The sequence below is a fragment of the Ochotona curzoniae genome, unplaced genomic scaffold, assembly GCF_017591425.1.
Source record: "Ochotona curzoniae isolate NIBS_2020 unplaced genomic scaffold, NIBS_Ocur_1.0 scaffold_4506, whole genome shotgun sequence".
Lineage (NCBI taxonomy): Eukaryota > Metazoa > Chordata > Mammalia > Lagomorpha > Ochotonidae > Ochotona > Ochotona curzoniae.
In genome coordinates this window covers 55,641,860-55,669,389 of record NW_024467119.1, presented here as the reverse complement: position 1 = coordinate 55,669,389, position 27,530 = coordinate 55,641,860, and the positions used below count along the sequence as shown (strand labels likewise).

At 37.9% G+C, this 27,530-nt stretch overlaps 1 protein-coding gene across 2 annotated transcripts in view; it reads right to left on the bottom strand.

The window, feature by feature from the left end:
- Positions 1 to 27,530, bottom strand: part of SPATA5 (spermatogenesis associated 5) — a 211,496-nt gene that overhangs the window by 107,524 nt on the left and 76,442 nt on the right. Inside the window, exons 14-15 of one of the 2 annotated variants that reach the window (XM_040967254.1) lie at positions 23,531 to 23,657; positions 8,885 to 9,371 (exon numbers count right to left, since the gene is read on the bottom strand). In XM_040967254.1, coding sequence (XP_040823188.1) covers positions 9,351 to 9,371; positions 23,531 to 23,657 — 148 coding nt within the window. In that variant the 3' untranslated portion in view covers positions 8,885 to 9,350. Of the gene's footprint in view, positions 1 to 8,884; positions 9,372 to 23,530; positions 23,658 to 27,530 lie in introns of those variants that run through there. The other variant, XM_040967253.1, reaches the window with a different exon arrangement.

Sequence of the window (27,530 nt, the reverse complement as noted above, 5' to 3'; positions counted from 1 at the left end):
CTATTGCTTTGCATCAAATTCTGTTACGGCTGTGCTTATCTCTCCCATAAGCTGAGCAAAGAATCCACCTAGTTCACCAATAATACTGTTTTACTGTAATACTTATTAAAAACTCACTCAGTGCCTGGTACATTAGCTCAGTGCCTAAATCCTCACCTTGTACATGGCTGGGATCCATACGGGTGTCAGTTCGTGTCTCAGCTGATCCACTTCCCATCCAGCTCCCTGCTTGTGGCCTGGGAAAGCAGTAGTTGGCCCAATGCCTTGGGACCCTGCAACTACATGGGAGACCTGGAAGAAGTTCCTAGCTGCTGGCTTTAGATCAGCTTGAATCGGGCCGTTTTGGCCATGTGGAGAGTAAACCAGACTATATATCCTTCTCTCTGTATATCTGCTTTTTGAATAAAAATAATAAGTGCTTAAAAAATGCATAAAACTTCTTTAAACTCACAGGAGCATTTAAAGTATTCTGCAAATATTAGTATTTGTTGAATGAAAAAAAAAAAAGGCCCAGTTAATGAAAATTAACTTACTAGAAACATGGCTTCTGATAGCAAAACTAAATTTCTATGTAAATATCTATTCATTTAAAAAGCCAAAATAAAGCATTCTGTCTTTGAAAAATATTTAAAAAATTTCCCCCTAAACAAAATATTTCATGACTAAACACATGTAATGAAATTTCATAAACCTCTTGAATTTCTGAAATTCAGTTACAAATGAATTATAAAGTACCACGACCTAACTAAGCAAAACAACTCATAGAAACAAAATGTTACTTTTTTTTCACAAAGCAACAGAGCTTTGGTTTGACTGCTATCTGCTGAGAGCAAATTTTCACAACTGTAGTGCTGGCCTGTCAGCACTGTGTTGTTTCTACTCAGACACTGAATCATTATTGACCCCTATGAAAACTATGAAAATTTAACTAGTTAGCCTCTGGAGCCTTATTTTTCACTTACTAGACAGGTATGGACAATATTATCTACCAATTACTGAACCAATGAATTTAACTCTCTGACCTCAAGATAATCCTAACAGTATTAGATAAATAGGAAAAAAAGGGGAAACTATAAGAGAAAATCAAGAACTGAACTAAAAGTCCAGAAGAGGAATAAGCAGACAAGACATAGAGGAGAAAAAAATAGTGACAAAAAAATTCAAAGAAATGGCTGTGAGCAGCTAAAGGAAAAAATATTGCCTTCGAATGAATGAGAGAGTCAAAATAAGCACAGCATAGAGAAAATAATGCAGAGAGCCAGAAGATCATACCGTCAGCATATATGAGTAAGCTCTGCTCTCAGTGAAAGCAGAAAATAATGGTCAGGAGATGTGGACAACAAAGAAATAGCCAAAGGAAAGAGGCAAACAACCCGGCAGTGCCCATGGCTCCTTCTCAGTGCAGCACGGCTAACGACATCCCTGTAGAAAGAGTACCAAGAAACGGAAGGGGAAACTGACAGAGGTATCAGCAATAAGCACTGCAACAATTCAAGAAAAGAAGGGAACGAGAATAACAACTGTAATTGAAAGAAAATAAGATAAATTTTGAATCTCAACAGGGGGAAAAAAGTGACCTTGATTAGATTCAGCTTTTCATACAATTCTTTTGCCATATTAAAGAGACTGTAAAATACAAATAATGGAGCTGGTGCTGGTTTGCAGTGGGTGAAGCCACTGCTTACAACCCTGGCATTCTTTACGTGCTTGCAGCTCCATGGTCTCGAAAAGCAGCAAAGCAATGAAGATTTGATAAAGCTCCTGGCTTCTAGCTACTGCCTGTCCCAGTGCTGGCTGTTGTCATAATCTGGCCTGTAAACTTAGATAAAAGCAGGCTAATCCTCCACCTACATGGCCAGAATCCAACTTGGGCTCAAGTTTTAGACTCAGTTGCTTTCCTTCTGATCAGGCCGGCTCCTTGACTATGATCTGGGAAAGCATCTGAGAATGGCTCGGCGCATCACTGTACACACAAGGGGACCAGAAGCTCCTGACTCAGCTCTTCCCGTTATGACCATTTGCCGAATGAACTAGAAGGTTGAAGATCTCTTTATGTCTCCTTCCCTTTGTAAATCTGCCTAGTAAATGAAGGTAAACACTTCTTTGAAAAAAAAATAGTTAAAACAAAGAAAATATAAATATTTGATATCAACTCTTCTAGCCAGTAGTCCAGAGTCTACTAGTATGCAATCCCACAGGACAGCTTCATCTAGCTATGCCTTCATAATTTTTTGTACCTGATTAGAAAATAAATGAATTTACTATTTCATAAAAATACTCAAACCTAATCCACTAATGATACTGCTCCCTATACATTACATATAACAATGGTCTTGCCAAATTCCCATGTGAAAACAAATATTTGGAATGAAGCATTCAACTTAAAAGTATACCATATTCATAGTCTTGAGTAAAGAATTTCTGATAAAAGAAGTATGATTTCCAAAGTGAGATTTTAGTTAATTTACTCATTTATAGACTGAATAGTTTGGAACACCATGCTGTATCACTTTAAAAAAAAAAAAGTACATTCTAATTTTTAAAAGATCCCCTATTCAGTCCACGCACCAGATAGTCGGGCTGGTACAGTTGAACTAGGCTTCAATGCCCATTGATGTGTATGACAGCTGAATGGGATGTGGGACAGACAGACTCAACAACCGGCAAGCACGGGAACCAGAGCAGGGGGCAGGCCTAGTGGGGTTGTTGTGAGTCACTCAGAATAGGTTGCAGCTCACACTGGTTTATGTGAGGGCTGAGTACATCCTGGACAGAATCGTGCTGGATTGCAACACCCATTGGTTCCAGTGGAAGACAGGCCTGGAAACTGAACCGACCCAGCAATTGCATCCACCAGCTGATTGGGGTGGTAGACCATACCGGGCACTGTACTTACAAGTACACGCAAGAATCTGGTCTGGGATGATCTCAAAGTTTCTTTGGGGATCTCCCCAATCGAACTGCCGAACTCAGATACCTACCATGAAGAGAAATGCAGGTTCCATGGTCTGCCATGAAGTGCAAGTGCCAGAGCCGAGCCTCCTAAGAGGCTCAGACGGAGCAGTGGACAGCATACCCAGGTACACATGGAGGGTATGGCAGTCTATCAGAACCTGCAGAGGATACCTGGCATCACAGCAGAGGATAGAACAAATTAATCAACTATCTCAGCCATATGTTGGTAGTGAAAAACTGGGCAAATGGAGACTCTTAAGATGGACTATGTCAATCAGTGGATTCTGCAGCAATTCATAACTGTTGAACTATCAAAATCACTTAAGCAAGACCCTCGCAGCATGCCCCACATCAGGGGCCTGGGATTGGTGGGAGACTGGGTGGGGCTTCTCCCTTTATCTCCCCCTGTATCCCAGATACAGAAAAAAACAATGTGGAAATAATAGTCTTACCCACTTTCCTGTAGCCCTTGAACCTTTTTGCCCTAATTAACTATGTAAAGATTGTCAAAAAATAAAGAAAAAAAATATTCAAAAAAAAGTTCCCCTTAAAACTCATAAACACAATAAAGAAGGAAATACTAGGTTAAACACAGATGCAATAAACATGCTATCCTTATTCAGTGTTACAAGTTGTTTTGCAATAAAATTTACATTAGACTCCCACCACAGTCTCTACAGCCCCAGCTCTTGGCTCAACACTCTACCTACTGTGATCCTGTACTGAGGCTGCATTGTTGTCTGTAAAACCTTTCTCCCACTTCTTGTTCGAGAAGTTCCCAGGATTTGGGAGACAGCAGATGTCCTAAATAGCTAGGTTGTTGGTGGTGCTGATCTTGCTGGAACCTGCTGCCAGTTTGGTCTGAGGGCCACATGAATCTATTTTGACCGTATGATGAAACAGTCAGTATTATTTTTGATTTGGGACCAGTGCAATGCAGTGAACTTAGTGAGTTTGTTCCAGCTCTATGCATGTGAAGCTCAATGTTGCCGCTGCAGTCTTAAAGCCTTTGCCATCCTATATGAAATGGTACCTGATGTACCTCCCCAGGAGTTCTTGATCTGCTGGCCTCAGGTCTGGGTACTAGCCAGACCTATTTGGGGCGGAACCTGTCTGATGTCATGTTGTTGCAATTCACTGAGGCTGAAATGAGTTTGCTTCCAGCTTAGTGCATGTGCAGTCATATCCCATAGCCTTAGCTTTCTTACACAAAATGGCACCAGATTCTGCTCTGTGGATAGGGCGTATAAGCTGTGAAACCCACCCTGTTCCTGCACAGCCTATTTGGAATCTGCTGCTCTGTCTCTGCTCCTGGTCAAATTACACAAGCCAGCAGGATGGGCAGTTCTTTGTCTTGGTTCATTCACCTCCTGAGCGCCAGGTGAATTCCCCTTACAAACTGGTTACTGGTGGAATTCTAGCCACTGGTAGAGTTCAGATCACCACTTGATGAATGCTCATGGGGCATCAGGTTACTAGAACACCACACAGCTTTCCCATGTCCAGCAGTCTCCAGGTCCCCTCCACCATCTGTCTGTCCTCTCCTATTTCCTGGAATGTGCCTTTTCTGCTTCTTACTGGCTAATGTTTCTCTATTTGTTTAAACGTGTCCTCACCATATTATGCAATCTTGATTCACCAGCAATCATATTTCTAACTCAACAGACTAAACTGGGAAGCTGACACATCTTTTTCCATTTAAAAATACTATATAATTTACAAAACAGTTTCATAACTAAAGCTCAGAGAAACAAACAACGCAAAGAAAAAGGTCCAATGCTGCTGGGTATCAGAATAACCTCCCTGACTCCCGCCCCATGCAGTGTCAACATCCCATACAGGTGAGGTTGAATCCAGGTTGCTACACTTCTGATCCAGCTTCCTGCTAATGACCCTGGGAAAGCAGCAAAGGATGATTTCTGAACGCACATGAAAACCCAAAAGAAACGCTCAACTCCTAGCTGTAGATCAGCCTGGTTCTGGCCCTTACAGCCATTTGTGAAGTGAACCACAGCCATTTGTGAAGTGGATGGAAGAGTTCTCTCTGCCTCTCCTTCTCTCTCTTTATATTTATTCTTCAAGCATAAACAGAAATTTCAGAGAGAGAAAAAAAACCAAAAACAAAACTAGGGGGCCAGTTGTCCTGACTGCTCTGTTTCTAGGATAGCTCCCTGCTTGTGGCCTGGGAAAGCAGTGGAGGATGGCCCAAAGTTTTAGGACCCTGCTTCCACTTGGAAGACCCAGAAGAAGTGCCTGGCTTCAAGACTGGCTTTAGAACAGTCTCTGGCCATTGCACCCATACGAAGAGTGAACTGGAGGATGGAGGATCTTTTACTCAAGTCACTACTGTGTAAAATCTGCCTTTCCAATGAAAATAAATAGGTCATTTAATACTTATTTATAGCAAGTTATATATTTTGCCATTTAAAGCATCTTTGTAGTTAAATATACTATCATTCCACTTTCATAGTGAAGTGCAACAGCTTTGCATGACAACTGTCGTTTCAAAAAACAACAAAATAAAACCTCTGTTGACACAAGTTTTCCCTGTAGAAAATAAAATCAATTTTGCCAAGTAACAAAGTTCTAAAATAATAAAACTAACACTTTTAGCTTAATACTGAAAAGATACTAATCTGTACTTCAGGTAGAACAAATCTAAATAAACAATACAATTCACAACCTAATAAACAGGATGACAAAATGAAACAAAACAAAAAACAATCCCCAAACAAGACTACCAACCGAATAAGCCAACAAACGCATAATAAGTAAGAAGTATTATATCCAAGGAAACACAATCAAATGAATACTCTGTATCTCAAATTAACATATCTCTGGAAAACAAACAGATGACCAACTAAACACTAAAGATTCCAGAATAGATTAAGCTCTAAGTTTACTCCTTGGACATACATAATGATATACAAACAAACAAACAAACACTGAGCTAGTTCACTCTGTCCTGAATCAGGAATCAAAGACACATAATAGTAGCACTATTTCTGTGACACGGCCAGTTTTGAACGAACAGTCTGCTTTGTTCCTTTACAAAGCTTACTGAACAATCATCTTGAATATATTCACCTTTTAAGATTTTAGAAAGAAAAAGTTTTATCGCGCTCTACTCAACGTCAGAATAGCTGTATAATACTACTGAGTTAAAATATCTATTTAGATGACAAGATTAGGGAACTGGGCATTTTGAATCTGCTATCAGCAATAATCTTCAGCGCTGCTGGTGGGGTCATGATTATGATGCCAGTGCAGAGTAAGAATATGTAAATATAAAGCTATGAATATATGAACTGAAAGGACAGTTTCTTTTTCTTTTTTTTTTTTTTTAACGAAAGGCAGATTTATACAGGGAGGGAGAGACAGAAAGAAAATCCTTTGGTGGTTCACATCCTAAGTGGCTGCAACAGCTGGAGCTGACCTATTCCAAAGCTGGGATTCAGCAGCCTTTCCAGGTCTCTGCTATGGGTGCACGGCCCCAAGGCCTTGGGCTATCCTCTGCTGCTTTCCCAGGCAACAAGCAGGCAGGTGGAGGGGAAGTGAAGCAGCCAGGACAACAACTGGCAAAAATATGGTATCCCACTTGCATGCAAGGCAAGGATTTAACCTCTAGGCTACCAAACTAGACCCTATTATTGCTCTTCCTTTGACTTTCTGTTAAAGGTTATTTGGATGTCAGAAAACAAAGATAAAATGTAAAATCTGGAAATTATATTAATGGGTTGCTTCTTCAACAAAAATAATTTATTTAGAAACCAAGACAAAACTGAAATGGCCAGTCAAAGTTGAGTCCAGAAGAGATGAAAATTACTGGTCCCTGCAAGAAAATATCCCACAACCATGTCCTCAAAGCACATTATTATGTAAACCGAACTTTTTCATTATAATCTGGTGTAAAGCTCAATAAGCCCTAGGCACATCTAGCCCATCAATTGTGGCAGGAAATGTTATGATTTTCAAGGATAAACAAGTTGGAAAATGAGAGCCAAATAAGGAGTAAAGATGAACCCACCCCACATATTACTGGATTTCATCTTATTTTAATGTCTGTGAGCAGTAACGAACATGACTACCAGCCATGGCAGGTTTAAGGGTTGATAAGCCTGCACCTGTGCCATGTACAACCCAGTTTTCCATTCTCAGCCTAACAATCCTTCCTTTACTCATTTGAGAACACAAGATTCAGCTGAGTCTACGTTCTACTTCTTCTGTTCTTCCATTAGCATTTACTGAGCACTTAATATGTCCTGGTATCATAATGAGCATGGTGAATCATCAGTATACAAGACTGAAACTATCCCAAATCCATTACTTACTGTTGAAACCACATAACTTAACAATTATATAAACTAGCAAAATAAGACTTAAAATATACTGCTCCTAAGAAACAAAATGCAAACAGTTAAGACTGAAAAAAGGTAAACAAAATTCTTAAAACTGACATAAGCAGAACAGCTCTTTTAAAAAAGTGACATACAGAGTGAAGACTATCTCAGGTTATCAGTTTTAGAGAAAAGAAACACTGAAATTGTAGCCCAGATATTAGACATCAAAAGAACAGACTAGATCTCAAGTTACTTGCCTTGAAATAAACAAATAGGAACTGATCCAGATTAATGTTTAACTAACTGTCTCACTGGTTATCAGCTACTGATGCCAACTTGGAAAATAACAATTCTAAGAACCTGTCAAATATGGTAAACATACAAAATAGAACCACCTGAGAAGGAAACAGCACTACCATAACTACAAATCCTTTACCCTTAACACAGAAATCACATTTTGCAACAAACCTACACAAATTAAAGAAAACAACACATGGACAAAATAGCTCACAGCAGTTAGTGTGTCAGTAATTGCAACCTTTGCTTAGAACAAAATTATTAATGGAAAAATGACATTAATGACTGACCTTTGGTTTGAGAGTTAAGCCATTGCTTCTCACACACACTCATGACCCAAGTCTAAATGCCCAGGTTAGATCCCAGATCTATTCTAACCCAGGTTTCCTGCTATGAGGACCCAGAGAAGCAGCAGACTCTGGGTCCAATACCTGGATCTCTGCCAACTTGGAGGGCTAGATGCTAAAGTCCTGGCTTTTGGCTTTGGCCTTGTGCAGCCTTGGCTGCTGCAGGTTGTGTCAACAGGGACACAGATCAGTTGTCTCCCTTGCAAATAAATCCAATCAACACTGATCAATAAAAGCCAACATTAGTAAAATAAACAAGATAATAAAAAGAAGGTAGAAAGGACAAGTTTGGAGATCCAAAGTGAGAATTATCACTATATTTTTCTACAGTATGTAGTGCTTTGATCTTTGAATCATATAATATACATCTACTCAAAACATTTTTAATAAAAAACCCCTCTACAATAGTATTTACTATATGAAATTTATATTACTATGCTTATCAGTGAAAGAATTCATACAATATCCTCTACAAGAACATAAAATTTCATTTTTCCGATCTGAAATTGAATTTACTGCCTGCATTTTTCTCTAAACTAGCTTTGTAACTCTAGCTAGTCTCATCACTACAAGGCACAAAAACCTGAGAACACTTTTGGCTGTGACAGAAAACAGATCTCCTGTCTGTATCCACCGGAGATAATTTCTGAAGCATGTAAACGAAAGTTGAGTGACTTACTATGATTTGTGACTGCAAACTTCAATTTTTTTCATCCTTTCTTCCTTTATAGGAAGCAGACTTTTCACAACAAGCTCTCACTAAATTCATGGAGTAAGGATATAATGGTAGACAACATCGTTGTTTAAACAAGGATCAACTGCATACATCAATGCAGTGGGAATAAGATCATTTACTTTTACTGTCCAGTGTGCTTTGTTTTGGCACAATGAATAGAACATCACTAAATCTGTTTAAAGGTTATAAGATTGGCTTCATTTACTAAGTACAGGAACAGTGAATGAGCATTCCCGAAAACTAAAGCGTATTTGTGAAGCAAGGTAAATACTCCATCTTCCTCTAATTTCAATGCCTTAAGTCATAAAGTTTTCTGCTTAATGAATGGTTATATATGTATCATTCTGTGACAAAGCAGTGAGCCAACAATGCTAAAAATGGACGTTCAATGCCTCCATCTGTAAATAAAAGAATGAAATATCCATACCTATTTCCTAGACGTAGGTTCAGCCATCAAATACAGTTGGAAAAATTTTTTTAATTGGAAAGGCAGATTAAATTTACTGAAAGAGTCTCCATCCGCTGGTTCACTCCCCAAAATGCTGCAAAAGCTCAAGGTGAGCTGATTCGAAGTCGGGAACCAGGAACTTCTTTCAGGTCTCCCAAGATCTTGACTGTGGAGAATTATCATAAGGTATTTAACAACATCCTACAGTATATATTTTATGGATGCCTTCAATTGTGACAAACAAAACCCTGCAGAATTGAAGATACAGAGTGCGAACAACCACCATTGTTAGAAAATATTAACAGAATTATTTAGAACAGCTCTGATATTCATGTTTCAGGTAAAAGTTGATTCCAGTAGTTTTCACTTGGGTGAGGAAGCTTTTTGAGGTTTTTGGCTGTTGCTGTTCATTTCTGTAACTCTACCCTATAATCTGTGCAGATTCAACATTTGCAATATAAACACATCAGGGACCTGTTAGTGGTGAGAGGCTGGATGGGGTTTCTGTGTTAGTTTCTCCCCTGACTCAAGATACAGAAGAAAAAAAATGATGTTAGTGTGGAAACAATGGTCTTACCCACTTTCCTGTGGCCCTGGACCCTCTCTACCCTAATCAACTATGTAGGGTTAGCAAAATTAAAAAAAGAAGAAGGAGAAAGAAGAAAAAGAAGAAAACATTTTCAAAGAAAGAAATATCTTCCAAGCAATGCTTGAACTGCCAGCATATGCATTCCTGTACATGATTTTGCTTTGCTTCTCACTTATAACAAGGAGGACAAAATGAAAATCTATCCAATTAGTTTGAATACTAAAGGTTGAGGGAGCAGTATGGAAACCAAAAAGAAAATCTAACTAATGTGCATTCCTTTCACTAGCAATATTCCGGTTTGATTCATCAGCACAATTACTCTTACCAAAGACTGACCTGGTGGAGATTTTGCAAGCTAATAAAACCAGTTTATAGACAGTATTTAAAAAAAAATCCAAAAACCTGGATGCAAGGCTACAGCTTACTAAAGTCTACCACTAACGCATGGGGACGTTCTAATCCCTCGGGAGACTGGGTAAGTGAGCAAAGGCTCTCGCTGACAGCACAGATAACACAATTCAGTTGTAGGCCAGAGAGCTGTATTTGTTTCTGTTGTTTTTCTGCTCTCATATGGGTCACTTGTCTCCACGGATTTGTCTGGGAAAATGATAAATAATAAAGCAAGCAACCCTTTCCATGTCTAAATCAACACCCTAGCAAAGATCCACCCCAAGAAAAGCTTCAAAGATCATTCTGGTGAACGCACATTTAAGTATATATTAAGTCCAATTCAAAACCGAACAAAAAAGCAGTAATACATAAGTAAAAATTATATATTCATACAGAACTCCACTTTCAAATATATAGGTGAAAAGCCAAGGACAATCAAATATTTATAAATAGGCAAAAAAGGAAAATGAATTACTTATTCATTTATTAATAATAATAATTATTAATTAGTATCTAATTATAATTTATTATAAACAAGATCTGACTACTAATACAAGGATTTAAAATCTGATGTTCAAATTATTCTCCAAGAAATTAGAATCTGAAGACTTAACAGATAATTAGTTTCACCAAAAGTAAATGCAAAAATCATTGAGTAAAGAGGAAACATCTGAAGAATAAAGCAATAGAAAAAAGCTTTTTAACTTTTTGGTTATATTTCTGTTGAAAAAGATAGACTCTACTTGTAATTCAAAGAAAGACTTTCACATTCCTTGGATAACTGAAGGTACTAAAATATGGATAAGGTCCTCCCTACATGATAACAAAAAACTTATCTAAAATATTCATTATACATTCAATATCTTTACTACATTATCATCATTAAACTTTCTCTTTGTTTCTGGTTATATATTGTAGTGTGGGAGACGAAAAGTACATTGGAAGACGCATAAAACAAAGAAATGGAAACAGCTGCAATTATATATGGCTATGTAAGACTTAATGTTATGGAAATGAGAAAAGTAAAATGAAAGTATATGTGATTATGATTCGATGTTTTAATTTCAAAATGACAAAGTATTATTTATCATATTCTGGAGTTACCTTTGCCATATATTTCATTAGGCTATCCAGAATCACAGGAATTATGAAAATTTAAAACTACATAGCATATGAATCAGCACAGTGTTACTCAGCTAATTTTCTGCCTCCAGACTTAGCAATCCATGTGGGCACTAGTTGATGCTCTGCACATACCCTGCTTATGATCTGGGAAAGCAGTGGAAGATGGTTTACATCCTTGGAACCCCACACCCGCAAGGGAGAGCTGGAAAAAGTACCTGGTTCCTTGTTTTGGTTCAGCTCAGCTCTTGCCATTGTGGTTATCTGGGGAGTGAACCAGTGGGTAGAAATATCTCTCTGTCTTTCCTTAACTCTGTAAGTCTCTCTTTTTCATAAAAAATAATCTTATATACATATAAAAAAAGGATATACAACATACACAAAACAGAACACACAAATCTAATTTTTTTAAAAGGTGAAATCCTGTCATGACAACACAGATACACGAACTTTCTACCTCTCCTTTCACCATATATCTTTCAAATACAAATAATAAAAATAAATATATATAAGATTTTTAAAAACTACATGGTGTAAATTTTATATAATGTGAAGTTATGAACACAAAGGATGGACATCTGATTAGCAAACCAACAACACATGAAACATAATGCTATAGAAAAAAAAGATAGGTGGTGCTCAAAGACAGCAAACTCTGCCTTTCAATATTGCCTAAATTGTTCATTAGTTACCAGGTAGACAAGTATCTCAATCTCTCTGATTAGCAATTTTTTGGTAAATATTCGATGTGGTAATAATAGCTATCTTACAATAATATTTCAGGATATATGATTCCCAACATATATTCAATTTTGCAAAATGCACAAAATTATTAATCATTACTTTGTCAGAATAATATTTAGATTTTTCTTATTCCTTCAATTTTTGTGCATTATATTTAACATGATATAGACTAATTGAAAGAAAATTTGTAATGAAGTGTGAAGAATATGTTAATTTTTGTACATCTACTTAACAGGATTAAATATAGACACTATAGTTTTATCTTTCATCTTTGGTTCCATGAAGAAAATTCTTAGTATTTAACCAGAAAATGTAGCTTTTCTTACCATCTTGATAATAGAGTTTGAGGTGAGAAACTTTAATGTTAAATTTGAAGTAATAGAAACGTAATTACATGATAGTGTGCCCTTTACAATTTTGAAACAATATATACAGGATAATCAACTATTCCCAAAATACAATCCTGGATGCAACTGAAGGAACAGGTTAATGAGAAATTATTCTTGATTGTTTAATGATGGTTAGCCTTCCAAATCATATGGTTTCCTTAAACCTGTAACAACAGCTAATCTGTTGCAATAGTACAGTCTTCTACGCAATATACTTTTATTTCTGAATTACCCATGGCAATATTAGTCACACATAACCCCCTAGAAAAATCTGCATGTATAACATAAAACTGGCTAATCAATGAGGAATTAAAATTAGAAAAATCCGTTTTCTCAAGAAAAAAACATAAAACAAACTTTTTGCCTTAAGAATCAGCAAAATTATTCCTGGTATGAAACCTCTTATGATCTCCTAAGGCAGCAGAATAAGCAAGAACCCTGTATGGTAGGTCTCTTTCATAGTAACTGGTACTATGTGCTTCAAGTAGTGACATGCACATATCAGTGAACAGACAAAAATCCTTGCACTCGTGAACCTTACAATGGAGCAAGAGGAGACAGACATCACCAAACAGTAAATAAACGAGCTGAGAGTTCTGAACCCACAGACCCTGCAATAATGTGAAGTCTGTAAATGTATTAACAAACCATCACCAAAGGCTGGTAGCAGAGCTGAGAATAGCGGGTCTTATCTTCAGGGTAGAATAACTGCCAAAATAAAGCTCACATTTTACCTTATATCTTCAGTTAATTTTCTTCCCCATGGTCAGATTTATTGGGGTATTATTTTTATACTATGAAGTGAATTTTAATTTGGAATCAGAAGTGTTTCCACATCTACATAAACAGCTAATCAACAAACAGGACACAGACCATTGTTATCATCCAAAATAATCCGTCACATTCCCAGGTATTATTTTGATCTCCATTGCCCTACTGTTTGTAGAATGTCTCATAAGTGAAATGGGTGTATCGTGCAGCCATTCTTATCTGGCTTTTCAATCAGTGTATCTTTGAGAGGCACCCATTCTCTATAGAGGACCATAGCTGCTAATCTTTACAGTGAATAATATTCCAGTATAGGAAGATGAACCACTTGTTTATTGATCTTCCAAAATACAAACATCTGAGTTAGATGATTATAAAAAAATTTACATACTGTCTCTGCTTGGACAAATGCCTTCATTTTTAAGATTAAAACCTAATACTGCTAGTAAGTAGAGTCAATATATACAGTTATATAAAAAATTACTTAAAAGAAATGCAGACTGATCAGTGAATAAAATTACTACACTGACTGGTACTGCTAATTCTGATTTTTAAGAAAGAAGAATGCTACTGATTATGTGGTTAATGTACTTAGGAATACCTTTTGCGAAAGGAATACCTTTTGTGCTTATTTTACAAACTCAGGGCCTGGTGCATAATTATTGCTAGTTGTCTACTATTTAACTTTGTTTCCTTGAATGCATCCAGGCCTCCACTTCTGACTTGGATAAACTAAATCCCTATTTGTTAAATACATTGTACAATTGTCATACACACATATGCACACGCACATGCACTTATTCAAACCCCAGCTATTATTCTTGAGACATAAACAATTCCATTTATTTCCTTAAACTACTTTCTCTGAATGGAGGAGAACCTTAAAGGAGAGCCTGAACTCAGGAAACATTTTAAGTAGTAAGCATCACCATCTTGTGTCAAAATGAAGCAACTGCAATACCAAATTTACTGTCAAATACAGAGCGCAGATAACAAAAGTGTAAGATCTAAGATCCAACCTCTGCTGTAGGTAACCACCTCGGCCTAAGTTGTCTTGTACCTAGCCAAGAATTATGCTGTTGGAAGAAAAGCAGCCAGTAACGGATGGGAATTCTGGGCCCAGTTAATGTCAAAGTTGATTACCTAAACCAGTGTACCAGTATAATTGTCTATTCTGTCCTATTTTTTTCTTTTCCTTTTTTTTTTTTTTTAACATATGTGAGGGAGGCGGGGAGCACCACACTGGTACACCATGCTGACCTCCATACAGGGGGAGAGGGGTAAGGTGTGGGCAGCAGATTGCCTGGGGAGGTGGTCTGGGGACATATTGGAGTAGGAACAACTAAGGGTATGTGTGACAGGGAAGAAATGACTTCGGGGGTCTTCACTGTACTCGCAGGCAGCCTGCCTCACACAGAGTGGTTTAGAGAGAGGGATCCAGAGGGCATGTCTAGGGCAGGCAAAGGTACCCTTGATGTTGGAAACCCAGGCTAGGCTAAGCAGTAGTGTACACTACCAGCTGGCATAAGCAAAAGCTGGGGCTGGAAGGCATGTCTGGCTGAAGTAGGCTGCAGTACCTGCACATGGGTGTTGGAGCAGGAGTGGGTCATATCAGGCTAGGTGGCCACACCCATCAGAACACAAAAGAACTGGATTTGGTGGGCAGATTTTTGGGGGAATTGTGGACTTACCACTGTGGGACTATTGTGGCTTGCACAAAGGGCTGGAGAAGGGATGACAGAACAAGAAAGGTAGGACTTTGGAACTGACATTTCTGGGAGCCAAGGCTGGGACAGGGCTGGGGTGGGCCAGGCTGAAGCACCCACTTGTACATGGAAAGGACAGAAAAGAGAGCAGACCATGCCAAGCAAGGATGTGACACCTGCTGGTACATGTGTCATCTGGGACTGGGAGCAGGTACGAGAATTCTAGGAACTTCTCTACAAGGTCATATTTCCCACTAGGAAGCACAAGAGCTAGGACTGGGAGTGGACCAGGCTAGAACGGGCCTCAGTATCCACTGGCACATAGGAGTGCCAGAACTGGATATGTGCCATGCTCAGCTATGATGGCTCCAACACCTGCCAACAAGAGCTGAGACTGAGTGCTGGCCACGCCAGGCTGGGTTGAAGCCCCTGCCAGTATGTGAAGGATCCAGAGCTGGAGAACAGACCTGGTATGGGAACTTTGAAGACTTCCCTGCTAGGCTGCAGCCACTGATTGGTGAGCCAGTGGACAGCATGCCCAGATGCACATGAGGTCCTGGAAACCAGATTATCTAGGTTAACAGAGGACATTGAGTGGCTTGTAAGAGGACGGAAACAACAGGTTAGACCACTCTCCTGGCCAAGCTTTTAAACATGTTCCTGGGCCTGTGGATGCATGAAGGAGGACATGGTTAGCCACCAATGAACCATGCAAAGATTCTCTCAATCCTGGTGCAAAGAAGCTGATGATGTCTCAGAACTGTCAAAACTACTAAAGGACCACCCTAGGAATACTCTTCTCTACATCGGAGTCTCTAAGGCGTCATCAAATGACTGTCCTCCATCCACAAGTGCAGATGCAGTAGGACAGCAAGGAGTGGTCATTTTCCCTATCCCCTCAGGGGACACGAAAGGAAAAAAACAATTGAAACATTTATCCCAAACCCCTTCATCCATGCCTGAACTTGCCCATCCTAATCAAACACCCTCGTGGGCATGTATCCCTCTCAACTATATAAACAATACTAAAATATTTTTTAAAGATGCAAGATCAATTATTTTTTCCAATACACACCAATGTGTGCGTCAATGAAGAGCTGAAGATTGAAGACAGGTTTAAACTGTCCATGATTTATGATCATGAAGCATTAAAACTTACAGATATTTCAAACTGGATTATACCTATTAAACAAAGAAATCAAATTTTTCATTAGGCAGAAAATTGTGAATATATTCTATATACTTTATAAAAATATTATCAAATTAACCATTGTATTAATATCACCCCATTATTCAATATATGGCTTTGAGTTTAGGTCTTAGCTACAATGAATCAATTGAAACCCTAGGAATGTTAATTAACATCAATGGAAGAAACTTTCCACTTTAAGTTTCCACTGTACTAGTCAATTGTTAAGATATTTCAGTTATCCAAAATTACATTCACATTTGCAGCAGCAAGATTATTAAATAGTACACATTTTTATAGTCTGATTAGACATGTGTACATGGAGAATATATGCAGCTTGACAAGTTTTTTAAAGACTAATATATTTTAAATTAAATGCTATGGTGTTGTTTAACTGTCAACCAGGATCTTTACTGCATATAATGTCTTAAGGCTGATTTATAGCTTTTGTCCTCTTTTTTGAAAATCATATGATTAAAAACAAAAGTCACTTTCCACACCTAGGGAATACTTGCTTATGATCTGTTTGAAGGAACTTTTCAATAACAAGTTAGGAAAGGTGGTTTCTGAAAACAACAACAGCAGAAAACAAAAACCTCAGAAAACTACTTAATACATAACACATCATTTTAAAGTATTTGGAATCTATATGATTATACAGCAATGGGTCACAAAATCAGACAACTGCATACTTTGAAAACACACAAACACACACACACACACGTGCATGAAGAAAAATTCAATGTAACACAACTGCAGACCTTCAACACACATAAACACACACACACAACCCAACCACAAAGATTATTTTAGCAACAAATTTAGATATAGAAAATAAGAACCTCACATTCCTCTCCCTTTGTGAATTATTTCATTGTTTGTAGTGCACTGTCAATTTCATTCTTTTCAATGAGAGGTAATAAATCAGGAGACTGATAATTCAGCAGTGTTTTAAAGCTAAAAGAAAATTAAGATGCTGCTGTGGTGCTGGGTTAAGCTTCTACTTTTGAGGCCAGTAACCAATATTAATATTAAATTCAATTAGAAGTCAACAGTGGACAGCTGGTAAAAAAAACCTGGAATGCATAAGCATTAGCAGAGCCTTCTCATAAGGTAGGAGGAATCTCATTAAACCCTCTCCTGAAGAGATCACAAACTATCAGAGGATGTTACATTTTAGGAAAATAGTAAATGCCGATGGTAGAATGTCACTGAAATAATACAATTAAATAAAGAGAAAAAAAAAACACAAGCAATTTGCACAAAAGGAAACATATTAAAGATAAACACTTTAGAAGAAAATCAAGCTGATGTGCAGAAATTTCACATACTAATGCAATGAAAGAAAAAGATGGAACGCAAAATTTAATAAATTCATAGCTCGCCATCAGTGTTGGTGAATGAGCAAAGAATAAAGAAATAATCTGTAGAAATCTTCTAACAGGGGTATTAAAACATTAACGAGAATATATGGCCATCTAAGAAAATAAGCCTTTTCAATCTTTAAAAACCTTGTTTATTAGAATGATTACTAGAAGACTAAACATATTCCTAGTCACATCTTGACAACATCAAATTTTACCAAATTCTTTCAATATTTAAAGGATCTTCGCATCTCGAAATTTTTTTATGCCTGAAAATTCCAAGAATGAAAACATGAAACAGTATATTCCACACATTTTATCAAGTCTAAAACCAAAAGATCTTTTAGCTTCAGATGTCATGAGTGAAAGCTTTTTATTCATGATATAAGTAAAAGATTTCTGGATTTAAAGGAATCATTTTGTTCAAAAAATTATTTAGGCACTAGAATTTACCACAGCAGCTAACATGTCAATTAATATGCCAGTATCCCATATTGATACCAGAGTCTGATGCCAGTTCCTGGTTCCCAATTCCAGCTTCCTACGAATGAAGTAATTGAAATACGGTCGTAATGTTTCCAATAACCGGGTTCCTGCTAACCGTGTAAGAAATTTGGATTGAATTCTAGGCTTCTGGCCAGGGGCTTGCTCTCTCTTTTCCTCTCAAATAAATAAATAACTACTTTTTAAAAGTAATAACTACTTAGTCTAAGAAAATACCACTTAGAAAAATTCAGATAAATTTTCAGAAAAAATGAAACGTTATTTAAATGAAACCATTTTATTATGTTATATAGTAAGATTTATTTTGATTAGAAGTAAAGCAAAATTACAGGAGAGAAAAAACACAGAGACAGACATAGACTCAGAGAGACAGATAGACACAAAGAATCCTCCATCCACTAGTTAACCTCTCAAATGGTTACAACAGCCAGAGCAGGACCAAGCAGAAACCAGGTACTCTGTCCAGGGCTCCCATGTGGGTGCAGGAGTCCAACCACTTGGGCCATATTCTACTGCTTTCCAGGGAGCTGGAATGGGAGTGGAATAGCAGCTTCTCAAACTGGCACCCATAAGGGTGCATGCAGTCACCTAACCTGTTACTCCACAGTGCCAGTCCAACCAATGTCTATTTAGATCTGTTGTCCATTTCTCATACAAATCATCTTTTGGTTTTAAATGTGGCTTTACCTGTTATGCCACACTGCCAGTCCCCAAAAGATGTTAATACACCAATCTAAAAATCTAACAATTTACTACTGTTAAGTTCAATAAAGTACATTGATGACTATTTAATGAATAACCTATGATATAATATGTTTTCATAATTTTTATACAATAAATATACTTAAAATGTAGGGAAAAAAATCTGGCTTACTCAGGTCAAAATGGATTAGACTTGAAGAGAAGACCTGAACCTGTAAAACCTTTAAAAGAAACTGTCGGGGAAAAACTCCGTGACACGAGTTTGTGCAATGATTTTTTGGTATATGATCCCCAAAGCAAGCAAAAAAGAAGGTGCATCAAACTAACGAAACATCTGAGCAGAAGAGGAAGCAACCACCAGTGAAGAGGCAATGATTAGTGAGTCATACTCAAAACATGACATTTAAGGAATTCAAACTACTTAAAGGCAGCAATACAAATAACCCAAACAAAACAGGCAAAGAACATGAAGCTGTACAAGCAGCCAATAGGCACTCTGAAAGATAAACATGTCATTAATCATCAAAGTCACAGAGAGACATCACAACAAACTTGTGGAGTAAAGTTACTAAAACTATGAAAGTTAAGTGATTGTATGAATCCATATAAGGAATATGTGCATAATGTTGGCGGAAAACAGTATGAAAGTTCACCAAAAATTTAAAATAGAACTACTGTATGAACCAACAATCCACAGGAAATGCACGTTCACTGCAACACTACTCCCAATGGCCAAGCTGTGGAAAGAACTCCAATGTTCAGCAACAGAGGAACAGATAAAGGAGATACAACAGGACCAGCACAAAGGTTCATTGGTAATTCTCTGCAAGCATCAGCATCCTGTAAATGCTCTGATAATGTCCCAGCTGCTCTACTTCCCATGCAGTCCCCTGCTTGTAGTCTGGGAAACAAGTGGAAGATGACTAACATTCTTGGGACCCGGCAGCCATGAAAGAAGCACCTGGCTCCTTGTTTTACATCAACTCAGCTCCTGCCATTGCGGTGAGTAAACTAGCAGATGCAAGAATCTTTATTTCTATTTCTCTTTCTCCCTGTAAATCTGCCTCTTCTGTAAAAACAAATATTTTTTTTAAAAGGAGATACAACACACAAGACATTATTAAATCTTTTAAAAAGATGAATGATGAATTCCTGTCTTTTATGACAACACAATGAAAATGGAAAATACAATTTTAACTAAAATAAGCCAAACAAAGAATGACAAATACAGCATGTCACACCTAACATGTGGAATCTAAAAAGGGAAATTCACAAAAACCACAGCAGTCTGGTGACTCCCATGGATGGAAAGAGGATTGGTCACAGAATACAAAGTTTCAGTTCCAAAGGAGGAATAAGATCAAATCATTTATTGTAAAACCTGGTGACTACAGTTAATGACAATGTACTACAAATGTGCATATATTTAACAAAGAAGCTTTTATCAACTAAATATAATAACTATGTAAGATGGTCAGTGTTAAAGGCCTTGATTTACCCATCCCACATGGATACATTTATGAAAATACAATGTTCTACTCAATGCAGCTGTCTATCAGTATCCATGCACGATAATGATGATAATGATTCCCAGATGGAAAGACAATGAAATCTGTGAATGCTCAACACTCTGTATATAAGAGTATCGTATTTATAACCAATGCACACCATCCCACACACTGCACACTGTCCTTATCAACTGTTGTGTTTTGTTAAAGGAATAATCACAAAGAAGTCTGTATATGTTCAGTACAGATGCAATTCCCCTGCCCCACAGCACAGATATTTCTGACTGGACATGCAACCTATTGACATAAAGGACACACACACACACAGACACACACACAAATATATATATAGCTTTTGTCAGAAACTGAATTTAAAAATTTTAGTGAGAATAAATTCTTGCATGGATGAGTAATACACTATTTTTAAAGACTGCAGTGGCCAGGCCAGTATTGTGGTACACTATGTAAAGAAGGCATTCCATGTGTCCGTAGGTTTCAAGTTTCGGATGCTCTGCTTCTGATCTTGCTTCCTGATAGCGCACCAGGAAAATCAGTGGAAAATGGCTCCAAGCACCTGGGCCTAGGGATCACATGGGATGAAGGTGCAAACTCCTGGCTTCAGGCTGGCAGACTCAGCCATTGCTACATTTGGGAAGTGAAGTGGGCAGATGGAAGAGCTCTCTGTTTTTGCAAATCTGCCATTCAAGTAAATACATCTTTAAAAACAATAAAGATAGTAAAAGCATACAGGAATACATATGACTAATAAGCTTTTCTGTAATGATCTAGATAATAAATAATTTAGACCATTAAAGTCATTAACTCTCTCCTGTAACTACTAAACTCTATTACAATAGTGCAAAAAGAGAAATGGACAAGACATAAACATGCTACTGTAACAGTGCTTTATTTGAAGGGACTGAAAAATCAATTACATATCAATTTCAAATGTCAAAAAACATTTAAGAACTGTTTTGCAACTACTCAAATAAGTAAAAATGATTCGTCAATCATGGAACGTACCAAAACAGATAGTAAATGACATCTGGCCAAGAAGCCAGAATTGCCGACCACCAGAATAGACAATCTCATAACTACTGAAGCACTCAACCTATGACCAACCAGCGTCTCTTCTCACACATCTCCTAGTGCCCTCGACAAAGCTGAAATGTGTCAGCTGCCATCTCACAACACATAGCAAAAACACTTAGAAGTTTCAAAGAACACACAAAAAAAGTCCAGCAACAATATCAAAACTCCTTTTCCAACCTCCTTGTGGAAAGATGATAAAGGTGAAACTGGAAGATGATCTAGAAAGAAACCTTTCAGGTCTGATCACAATGAAAAGACATTTTGATAAGCAATATTAAAAATGAACAGGCATTCTTAAATTCTGGAAAAATAAATAAAATTCATTCAGTCTTTTTTTTTCCCATACTGTCAGAGCTGTGACTAGCATCATTAGATGAACAGAGCTTAAAAAGCAGTATGGCTAGAGAGAAAAATCACACATAAGTACCTATCTTTTCAGGTACTTATTTTGAAACAAAATTCAATTGAAAATGGAAAATAAGCATACTTACATGCTTACTTTTCCAGACATTTGTATTTAAACTTTTGCAAGTTAAAAACATAATGTTAAGGCAACTTCTAACAAAGGATGTCAGCAAAAAAAGGTCAGGTCTTAATTAACCCATCAACTACTATTTCTTTTCTAGGGAAAACAGAAAGCAAAGTATCCATTTATTTCTTCTTTGCCTCTAAAATACAATGACCAAAAACAATTCTGAACACCGATTTACTCAAGTCTTCTGCCTAACTTTCATATTCAGCTTAAGTCAAGATACCTTTTTTAAAGATAGCTGAAAGTAACTAGGAACTTGCTTTTGTAAGAAAACTTTACACTATCCTGAGGAACATTTTACACCTAAGAAAAGATCACTTTTCCACATAAGATTCAACACATGTATGAATTCAACCCTTCTAAGCAACAGCCTAACAAAAAAATTTAACATATACTCCAAAAACATGGGCATTTCACAATTACTGGGCACACATAATCAACCATGTGCTTACTGTTCTGAAGCCTACTACTACACATTGAGAAAATTCCAATTGTCATCACTCTAATTATTTACATCACATAATCTATTTAATTTTGATTTGTCTTATCACATCCTGCCATTCACAGAACAAAGGACACTTGATCCAACTTCTTGTCATACTCACGGAACTGGAGGCAGCTAAAAGGCATATGGAGATGCAGACACCACCTACAAGCAACTTTTCACAAAAAGAATATATACAGAAAAATGCTCAAAACTCCAGCAGCTCCATTCCTGATTCCAGCTTCCTGCAAATGGGCAGCCTAGAGACAGCAAGTGATAATGGCTGAAGGGTTGAATCCATGCCATGTATGCAGGAGACTAGGACTCCTAGTCTAGACTCCTAGCTCCTGCTCCTGGTTGAGGCCTAGCCTGGCCCATGCTGTTGCTGATATTTGGAATGAATCAGTAGATGTAAGTTTACTATTTGTCTGTTTTATCTCACATTTTTTAAAAATGTTATTTTCAAAAGCTTGTTTTTATTTATTTGGAAGACAGAGAGATAGGATAGAGACAGAGCAAGCTCTCTTCCATCTGCAGATTCACTCCCCAAATTCTCTTAACAACTGCAACTGGCTCAGGCAAGAGCTAAACTCTGAATTTCATCCACAGTTTTCCAAGTAGATGGCAATAACTCAAGTACTTGACCCATTATCTGCTGCCTCCGTATGCACATCTTGCGCTAACTGGATCAGACGCAGACACAGGACTGAATCCCAGGTGCTCTGATGGCGAAAATGGGCATCCCAAGGAGTAGCTGAACTACACCACAATGCTCATGGATGTCTTTGCATTTGTTTGTTTGGCTTTATGTGTGTTTGTTTTGTTTTCAGAAAAGGACTGAAGAACATGAGTTGAATGTAACAGCCTGAGACAGGGAAGGAACAGTGTGAACAGCCTAGGTTCTTCTAATCCATCCCTTGGAACAGAACAGCCTTCACAGCTTTAGCCCAGTGTCTGCTGTTTGCCTCAAAGTAACAACTGAAGGATGGGCTGTGTTCCACGATCCCTCAGCTGCATGGCAAACCAGAGTCCAAACTGCCTCATGCAGCTTTTCTGAATCTTGTGTGAATAGCTTGCAATGTATCCTAGTCCACTGTTGTTCCATACTTATTATCTGTAAGTAATAAAACCATTCCCTATAGCTTGTTAGGGAGAGATTCTATCTCATTGACAAGACCACTGGTAACCAATGCACAGTGAACTTGCTTCACAACCTCCAATATTGTCTAAACGAGAAAACGACTAGGAAGTAATCTAATCAACTGAAAAAAATTAGAATCTGATGAACCAGTTCTTGATTTTACAGTCCACAATTCTTTCTTACCTTGTCTATTCTATCTGGGCGATTAGTAGCTGCCAAAATAGTCACATCCTTTAGTTGTTGAATCCCATCCATTTCTATTAGGAGCTGAGCCAAAACACGGTCGGCAACATTCCCAGCACCTGAGGAACTGATGTTACAAAATATAATTTTAAACATATGTTTACATATTCCCTAAAACTGTATTATTTCTAAGGCTCTGCATTCTATTAGTTTATATTCTAAGAAAAATATATACATCAAAGAATTAAATACATATTTGGGAATTACTTATTTTACTATCATATGCAAAATCTATATTGAGATTTTTCCATTCCATCATCAAGCATACTTGTTTTATCCAATACTGAAATACTAAATGAGTATCAGATATGAAAAGCACCTACATGAAAGCAGTAAGATTTTATTAAGAAAGTCAATCACAATCATAGACAAAGTGATATTTTTGATGTTTTGCTACTATTAAGAGTGATAAAAACATATCAGCAAAGTAGGCTGGAAAAACACTATCTGCAGAAACAAGAAAAGAAAGCATTTCACTGTTGCTTTATGTTTATGCCTAAATACAGACTATATTACACTAGTTTTTCATTTGAATCTGTTTCTATTGATTAAATATGTGAATGTTGATTATTATGAAATAGTCAAAAGTTGCTATTGAAACTTAACCCTAGTATTACACAATCAAAATCTTCAGAGACATAGCTATCTTTAATTGTTGCTTGGATTTCCTGAGATGTATTCAAAAGCGTAAAACAAACTTTTGAATGGACAATTAGAAAGTAAAACAGCACAAGTATAACTAAAACTATTGAAAACGTATACATTCAAGCATGTGTACTTGAGGGCGGAAAAGCACAGCAGACACACTCCACGCCTTTGCCTAAACATCCGTGACACAGCCAGAGAAGCCCAGCAAAACCTTCCTTTAGGAATCAAGATTTCTAAATTACAGCATTTAGACATCACATGCGTTACAAGTGCAGAAATCTAACTTAATATACCCAAGTGAAAGAAATTCTTTAAATCACCTAACAAACCATCAATAATGTTGCTACATAAACCACAGTGTTAGTTAACTCAAGTTGTCCTTTCTAGTTAATCATTCTCATAGGTAACTAAGCCAAAAGACACAAGTAAGTGTTGATCTGACTCCAAGAGAGAACTCGGAATATTTCAAATATAATTCCATATCCTTCTCCAAATCAAAAAGTTTAAGTGATAATAATGTGACAATGCAGATTAATTAATTGTAACAAAGGTGCAGGATGTAACACTAGATGACCTGAGGCAGGGAAGAGATGAGAACTCTCTGTACTTCTGCTCAATTTTACTCTGAACCTGAGGGTACTCTTAAAAACAAATGACCAAAATTTCTACTGAGAAATATTACAAATAAAAATGATGTTCTAAGGACAAAATGAAATTCAGTTAACTAGAAAAATCTAGAACTCAGCATATAGATACTAAAAGCTTGGCAAGACAGGAAAGATTCAGATATACACAGAAATGTTAATGAGACACAATCAATAGAACTATGAAACTAATATTTCCATCAAGTCCCTGGAGGAAAGAGTCTCAAACATAAACATGTAGACTTCGAAGCACTTGTGGGACAAGGCATGAGAGACGTACAAAACAGACTGGAATCCTTGTCATACAGACAGATCTAGAGAGAAGTGGAACAGATGCCCTGTTCGTAGACAGTGAAGGACATGGTTGATGAACAGAAAGCTAACCGCAACATTTTAGATATAAAGAAGTGACACAGAAAACTGCAAAGGAGCAGGAGAATATATTAGTCAGTATGGACTGCTGCTGGAACAAAATGCTATACTGCATGGCTAGAACAAAAATGTCCCGCATTCTGGAGGCTACAGGTCCAAGATTAATGTGCCAGAATGTAATGCTGAGGGTTCTTTCTGGATTGTAGACTGCTGCCTTCTGGTTCTGTTCAAAGTGGCAGAGGCACAGAGAGGGAGGACGGATATGATGGCCTAGCTTTCTGGTGGCGCTTCTCATAAAAGTACAAATTTCACCATAAAGCTACATTTTTTTCCAGCTCATCTCTATCAATTATCTCCTAAATGGGCCCAGTGTGGTAGCCTAGTGGCTTAATCCTTGCCTTCCATGCACTAGGATCCCATATGGGTGCTGGTTGTGTAACAGCTGCTCCTCTTCCCTTCCAGTTCCTTACCTGTGGCCTGGTAGAGGATGGCCCAAAGCTTTAGAGTCTGCACACTCTTGCTCCCATGTCCCCGTCCGAGGTCCAGAAGCTGCTCCGGGCTCCTAGCTTTGGATTAACTCAGCTCCAGCCATTGTGGCTGCTTCAGGAGTGAACCAGCATATGGAAGATCTGTCTCTCCTCTCTGTAAATCTTTCTAACAAAAATTAATACATCTTTTAAAAAATTACTTCCTAAAGGGTTGTCTGTTAGGAATTTGGGTGGGGGTGGGGGAACACACTAAAGTTGATAGCAAAATGAAGGACAACCAGGCAAAGGGATAGTGCCACACAAGGGGCTGAATGTGCACAGAGCCTCTAAGTAACAGAAAATATCAAAAGATAAAAAAGTAAATAAGCGAACACTCACACTCTCACAAACGAAGGATGTAACGAAGACCACAGGGCCAGAATCAAAGATGGACAACATATAGCTCTACTCCTGAATAAAATGAGGCCCCCAACAAGACTTCTAAATACACTTAGACAATGAAACACTGGACTCCACCACGGCTTACACCTACGATGTCATGCCCCACGCCACTGGGCCCAAAATAAAGAATTAAATTGACTCTACATAGCTGTGAAGGGAAATGAGTAATTGAGAAAGTAACTATACTTTATTAAGTATCTACCTCCCAGACATGACATAGCCATTCAAACAACTAAGGATGGTTTACAGAACAGACTTTTAAAAAAAAGATTTTATTTTTGTGTGAAAGGCAGAGTTACAAAGAGGAGACACAGAGTGATAGGTTCCACCTATTGCTTTATATCCAAAATGGAGGCAATGCATGGAATCCAGTCTGCTTGAAGCCAGGGGTCAGAACACTCTTCTAGGTCTTCCAGAACGGTTATTCTAACCACATATAAGGTAGATAACACTACAATATGTTCATTAGATTAAGTCTACTAGGGTCCAGTGCGATAGCAGTGCAGCTAAATTCCTCGCCTTGAACACGCTGGGATCCCATATGCACCCCGGTTCTAATCCTGGCAGCTTCACTTCCCATCCAGCTTCCTGCTTGTGGCCTGGGAATGCAGTAGAGGACAGCCAAAGCCTTGGGACCCTGCACCTGCATGGGAGACTGAGAAGCCCCTGGCTCCTGACTTCGGATTGGCTCAGCTCTAGCTGTTGCACCTGCCTGGGGAGTGACCCATTGGATGGAAGATCTTCCCCTCTGCCTCTCCTCTTTTCTGTATAGCCTCCTTCCCAAAAAAAAAAAAAAAAAAAAAAGATTAGGTCTACAAAATGCATTGACTTACACTACTCTCAAACTGATGGATTTACTGGCCCAGGACAACATCCCAATGAGAAAATAATGTAAGTACAGCATTAATAAAAGGCAATACCTTCAGCCTTCTTTGTCCCATGAATCGTATTAGCTGACTAGTCCCAATAACAGCATCGTGAGGCAGATACCACTGACAGGTGCATGAACCATCTGAGGCAGAGGGTGACTGTCAAAGATCACACGCCACTAACAGAAGAACTCAAGGACAAAGTTCTCCAAAGGGTTGGCATTTTAGCTCACACTAACTCAGAGTCTCCGGTCAGAGCTCCAGGTTCTTAACCTCAGCCCGGCCAGCCATGGCTATTACAGCTTTTGGGGAGTGAACGAAAAAACGCTCCTTTCTTTCTTTACTTTCTCTCACACTAAGACCTCTCTGTCAAACCCTACATTTCACATAAATGAATCATTTTTATTTAAAAATAATTTTTTACTGGAAAGCCAGATATACACAGAGCAGTTAAGACAGAGAGGCAGATCTTCCATTC